We start from the raw sequence: 6,169 nt of genomic DNA, 5'->3' as shown, positions 1-6,169 counted from the left end.
AATCCGAACCCTAACCTGGTACACATGCTATGTTCAGGTTGTGCGCCATCTTGATGCACATACTTCAAGAGGTCCCATTATTGCATGATAAGTGGTTTCCGAGGGTTTTGACGGCCACATTAGAGTGGATGTTGTGGCTCCCAGTAGGTTTAAGTATGGTGGAAATGATGCCGAATGGCTCTTTTAATGCTAAAGGTTGACGACCCGTGTCCCCCCAGTTTCGAATCCCTTCCATCAGACAGAATCAATACGAAAGAATTCATGTTACATCAATTTATTTGAATGTTCGAGTTCTGAATATTATGTGCAAGGCTATCTAGTTGAGCGAAAATCTCAAATTAATTCTACACTCATCAGTTTACTTGTGATACTGATTTTTATCTCTCGAAAATGATAAGTTCAACCATCCGCTCCGTGTGTTATTTTTTAAGCAAGTGATTGAGATTGCAGAGTAAACTTGTTAGCGAATGTCGAGTACGCTGTTTTTGCCTTCTAAAATATAAGCTTTGTCCATAGACTCGTGGCCTGTTAGGCAGTGGAGGGCCATAAGGGTAGCCAGACAAAGCAGCATGTTGTAAGGGGCAACAGACCCAATTTGTGTAGCTCGCGTTATTACACATGTTTTTTTTTAAGTAAAAACTGACAATACGTGTATAGCCTGTAACTGATTGATTTCACTATTAATTGACCATTACTTATTCATTCATGTATATATATATATAGCCTACCTACATCTATAATTTGTTCATCCCTCGACCCTCGAATTATTTTAGAAGTTAGATGAGAGGGGCATCATTATCAAAAATTGGCCCTGGGCATCATAAAACAGTGAGGAACGAGGCTTCTGCGAGACTACAGTAAAAGTACAGTAGTATCGAAACGATGACTGCACAACATTTGCTAGCGACATCAGTGTGATCACATTCAACACATTTTGAAAGTTGAATAATTGCTAGTTTTGGTATATATATATATTTATTTTTATATGCCCTAAGATACACCTTTTCATGAAAAAACACGTTAGAAACGTTGAATATAATCAGGGATGCTACATAGGCAAAACCTCCTCGTTGAGCGTAGTCTAAAGTTGGTTTTTGCAGTCCACTATTTCCAGCTGATCTTGAATAGAGCAGTTCTGTGGTTTGAAATGTATTCATCTCTGCCAGGAACGAGAATCAAGCGCTTAGGTTAAAATATCAATGCTGTAGTGTTAGATGATTAAAATATATAGATAATGAAGCCTAAAATGTCCGTGGACTTTGTGCATTTCGAGAATTGCTTTTTCTTGGTGGTAAATTCCGACTTGACCTGTCGTGGGCTTGGACCCTTAACGTTGGATCATTGCCATAGAGACGAGTTGACGGCTGCTGTATCCTTACGGGACTCGGTGCGTTGACAGTTCTGTGCATAGAGTTTCTATTTCTGGTCGAAGCTGACTTCTTTTTCACCGAATCGCCGCAACAAGCTAACACAAATACAGTCAGCATAGTGAAGATGATGATTAGAGGACCAAGAAGAATGTAAATTGGTATCAGTAGAAATATCCAGCCAGTCCCTTTTCCCTAAGAAATAAGTGTATAGAGAAGTTTGAAAACTGTAAAAAAAAATCGAGACTTAAAATTGTATTCATTTAAAATTACCTTGCAACTAAACCAATATTCGGTGTTATCCCATTTCCAGCAATTTCCCCAGCATTCTGATGCCTTGTCGTTTATCTTGAAGAGGCAAATTATCCACACAAACGGACCGATGACGAGAAGTATTGGAGCTAAAAGGATCTGAAAACGATATTATCATTAATCGATGAGCATTTTTTGAATGGTAAATACAAAAATAGTCAAAAACTACCTTCCAACAGAAACCCTTTCCACTGCACATGTACCACGAAACATCTTTATCATATCTCCAACATTTTGAACAGCAGCCTTCTTTTTCGACATTTGATAATGGTGTCGTCGAACTTGCTTGTACCGTTGACGTCACATTTTCTGTCAGGTCATCTTCTTGTGGACTGCATATGCAAATGTTCACAGGATTGCTCAAATCTTCCGATAGTCTATTTTTCGTCGATGTTGGATCGTTTTGTAGTGGTTCATTCGGCGCCATATTTTTGGGCTCTATTTTGTGAGTTATTTGTTCAGTTATTATTTCGTTAATGGACATATTCTCTGAGGCGGCCAATTTCTGTTCTCCACCGTCATCGTCTCCCTTTGGTGGATGTTCGAGGCCATTTTTCCCTATTGCTAAACTTTGCATTGTTACGTCATTTACATCCTTCTGTCGACTTTCCAACGTTTGCTCAGATTCCCCACAAGACAATTGCTTAATTTCCAAATTATATCTATCATCAGGTTCAATAGTTCTGAAAGCCTCACCTTTATCGGGAAATGTAACAAGTTCGTTGACAGATAAATTTTTATCCCGTTGATTTTGTGAATGTGAGTGCACTGAATTGGCGAATGGGTCTTCATTTGTACGGTTTGTTAATATATTAGGTTCCGTGAAAGAACGAAATTGTGTTGGATTATCGTAGGAAACTTCAGATAAGGATGTTTTTGGACGAATTTCGGGAATTATGTCCGCTGGAATTTCTGAAAAAATAGCATTAGTATGGTCCGAATGCTCTGGCTCACAAATTCCAGATTGAGACGACTGGTCATGACTAATTAAGTTAGAGTCAGGTTTTAATATTCTTTTCCGGTTTTCATCCATATAATCATGCGATGAGACTTGACTTCGTTCTTTGACTTGTAATAAATAGGAATTTTGATTTAATTGCATTACTTTGTCACCATCCTGGACATTTTCCACCACATCATTTTTGTACACGGAATTTTGACTTTCTGTTGAGGTTATCGGAGTATTGTGTGGCTGAATCAATACAATTGATTGTAGTGAAGATGCACAGTTCTCTTCATTATTTGAAATGTTACTTTTATCGGAAGATGTTTCACTTTTATTATCTTTATCGTTAGTAAATAAAGTTGTTTTAGACCTTGTATTTTCAGAACTATCAAATTCTTTAGATGTCAAAGTGATTACAGAGCACACAGTATTTGGTGGTGTAAATATAGGCGGGGTTTTTACCAAATAGTTCTGTAAAGTGAAAATACTACCTTCATCGGATACCTTTGCTTCTGACCAAGTCGACGATACGGAATAAATTTCATCCGTTTTACTTTGTAGGTTGTTTGAACAGATTGAAACAAAATTAGAGTCTGAACTAGAATCAAATTGAACAATACAATCGCTTGTATTTGATATTGTTTCATCTAATGCTTGTTCTGTATAAAATTCGGATGTACACTCGGTAGACGATGATCCTCGAAGTTCATGCAGAACTGTGTTGAAACTGCTTTCTGTAGTCATTTCACAACTGTCTGATTCGTTTGAAATAGTGTTGTCCTGGATATGAGTATCGTTTTGACCCTGCTCTGCAATTTGTATGATCTGTGCAATTAGGTTTCCCGGTGCACTTTCGTCAATCCAATTAGCAACTGAATTTTTTCGTCTACCACACGGAGTCAAAAATTTGCCTTTCGCTAAAAGTGACGTGGCATCATTGTCGACAGTAAATTCAGATTCTCTCGCTTGTGCAACAGAAAATATTTCAGGTTGCTTCGTAATTCTGAAGGTATGATCTTCAATATCTGGTAAAATTTTTGGATTTTCCAAGATTATTTTATTCTCGGACGACTTAATTTCAAACATATTCCATGCTTGTCGTGATTCATTCTTTTCGGTATATTCTTTGATGCCTTTTTGATGATTTTTTGTGGAACTATATAACTTTGATTCATTTTCTACTGAACTTTTGATTGCTAGAGGTTCCAATTTTTTAACACTAAACATGGGGACGTTAATTTTTCTCATGGAGTCTTTCTCATTGGCTGTACAAATGTTTGGTAGCATAGTTTCTGTTTTTGACTTCTGCAGCGTGTCGGTTGAGCTTACTTTAGTTTTAGTTAACATGTTCGTTTTCGATTTCCTCAAAATGCTTTCCTCGATAGACGTTTTCAATTTATCACAGTTATGTTTTTCCGTATTTAACACTTCAGTTGGTCGTTGAAGCTTTTTGGAATTTGTACTATCTTCTATACTATAATTCGAAGAGAAAGTTCCGGATTTGTGAGACTCTGATATTGACTCCTTTTTATGCCTGATGTTATCCGAACCGGTTATGAGGTCGATAACATCCATGTTTTGTCCACTATTGTCACCAATTTGATATGTAGCGTCATCCATGTGTTTTTGAAGCCTTGTCCTTGAATTGGATGATGCTAATGTCAAAGCATCATAACTATTCTCCGAATCATTGGGTGTGACTGGGTCAGAAGTCATTATGCTTCCAGAATCACTTCTTTTCCCTTCGCGACGTTTTGTTGTTGATTTTACGTCAAACTCTTTAGTTGTTGTCGACATCTGCGGTTTTGCTCCTCTTGGGGATTTAGTATTGCTGTTGAAGGTTCGCATTTTGATTGCAAAAGGATCATCAGAGGCTGGATTCCTAAAAAAAACAGAATCTGAAGCACCAAATCTTCAGCCGAATAAATATAAAATGGAATACAAGCATCTTGCTACTGACTAGATTCACCAATAACAATATCTTACCGGCATTCCGATCTTTTTCTTGTACGACGAGACTTGTTTGATTTCTCCTGTGCCGGAGACGAATTTGAAACGTCGTAGGATGCAGTTTCAAAAAGCTTTTGAGAAAAAATAAATTTACACAATGGTAATTCATACTGGGCATCGAATGATGAAAAGCCAAATGAAATATGTACTCACCGTCATGTCCAAGGTATTAGTTCTTCTGCGTCTTGTCGTGTCCTTTTCATTGCTTTCACCTCTCCTACGGTTTGCATTCCGCGATATACATTCATCTAACTTTATTCTTGATGCATTAGATTGTCGTCGTTGGCTAGAAGACTTGTCTTTTTCTTTCAGTTCTTTCATAATGGCGTCACTCTGGTAGCTTCCCCTTCGTAACTTTGTTGCAATGAAAAACGCATCAATGTCGAAATTTTCTATTTGAGGTTTTTTGGTTCGTCGTTTCCAATTGAAAGCAATGTCATTTTTGTCATCTTTCTCGATGCTTTTTCGTTCGTCAGATGAAGTTTTGACTATCGATTTTCGATGGTTTTGTTTTACAATTTGTCTATTGTTCTCTTCTTCGTGTTGTTTGTCTGGTTTTAGTTTTGGCGAAAAACGATTTTCAGTCTTGTCGATTTCATTTATTTTTTTGGATTTATCGTACAGATTCTGCTGAGAACTGCCATCGGTGATAACCGACTTAGTGATCGTTTTATTAACCTTTTGACATACAATCATTTTTCCTCGTCTTGTCGATTTTTCAACAACACTTGTCCGTTTAGTAGATGACGTATTATGTGTCGGAGCTGTGTCCTTTGTAGCCTCACGAATAATATAGTGGGATTCTTTTGCTATACTGCGTGTAGTTTTTACTTCTACACTTTTGATTATTTTGAATTTTTCATTTTTGTTTGTTTTCAATAAGATATTGTCCGATTTTGATCGTTGTCGTAGCTTGAAGCTAGCAACAGGCGATACTGACTCTAATAAATTAAGGGAGCTTTGTCTTCCGTCTGAGCTTTTCTTGCATTTTTTGAATTCAGTTGTTTTCTTTCTGGCTATTTCAGAAATTATCGGACATTTATTGCTTGTGTTTGAATATCTCTTCTGGTTATTACTCAGATGTGGACTGTTTCTCTGGAATCCTATAAATTCCTGAAATAAATAAACAAATATTGTCATCTAAGTCAGGTTCAATGTTGTACATTTATTCTAGTGTCTTGTCACTCCAAATTTACAAATAATAAGCAACTCCTTAAAATATGAAGTGTTGCTAAAAATGGGACACATAAATTAGTTGCGCGGATTAAATAAGAAAAACGATCAGGATGCCTTGAATCTGGGACATTCGTAATTTAAATCGAAAAGTTCTGTCGGATCGAAACAAGTGTTCAGTTTCATTAATTTTTTCAAGTCATTGCATGTATATGTTTTAACTCAAGTTATGTGTAAGGCTGAAATATATAAAGAAGCTTGTTTGAATATTATTGAAAATGTCTTAGCAAAAAAGTAAACTTGTGCATAGCAAAAACGAAATAGGATTTTCAGGTTTTGACATCTGCGATTCAATTATTCC

At 36.7% G+C, this 6,169-nt stretch overlaps 1 protein-coding gene across 1 annotated transcript; it reads right to left on the bottom strand.

The window, feature by feature from the left end:
• Window positions 1-817: 817 nt before the first annotated feature.
• LOC144432432 (uncharacterized) lies at window positions 818-5,953 on the bottom strand. The gene is made up of 5 exons (XM_078120567.1): window positions 4,789-5,953; window positions 4,612-4,706; window positions 1,849-4,507; window positions 1,641-1,778; window positions 818-1,562 (listed from the first exon to the last, which is right to left on the bottom strand). The coding sequence occupies exons 1-5, from the start codon at window positions 5,773-5,775 to the stop codon at window positions 1,242-1,244; spliced, it is 4,200 nt and encodes a 1,399-aa protein (XP_077976693.1). The 5' UTR covers window positions 5,776-5,953; the 3' UTR covers window positions 818-1,241.
• Window positions 5,954-6,169: the final 216 nt, after the last annotated feature.

The sequence above is a fragment of the Styela clava genome, chromosome 15 (genome assembly GCF_964204865.1).
Source record: "Styela clava chromosome 15, kaStyClav1.hap1.2, whole genome shotgun sequence".
Lineage (NCBI taxonomy): Eukaryota > Metazoa > Chordata > Ascidiacea > Stolidobranchia > Styelidae > Styela > Styela clava.
This window is presented reverse-complemented; position numbering and strand designations above follow the sequence as displayed.

Coding starts and splice junctions, on each gene's coding strand:
- LOC144432432 (XM_078120567.1), bottom strand. CDS start 5,775: ATGACAATATTTGTTTATTTATTTCAGGAATTTATAGGATTCCAGAGA. Junction 4,508..4,611: donor AGAAAAAGATCGGAATGCCG/GTAAGATATTGT, acceptor TGTTTTTTTTAG/GAATCCAGCCTCTGATGATC. Junction 1,779..1,848: donor GAAAGGGTTTCTGTTGGAAG/GTAGTTTTTGAC, acceptor TATCGTTTTCAG/ATCCTTTTAGCTCCAATACT.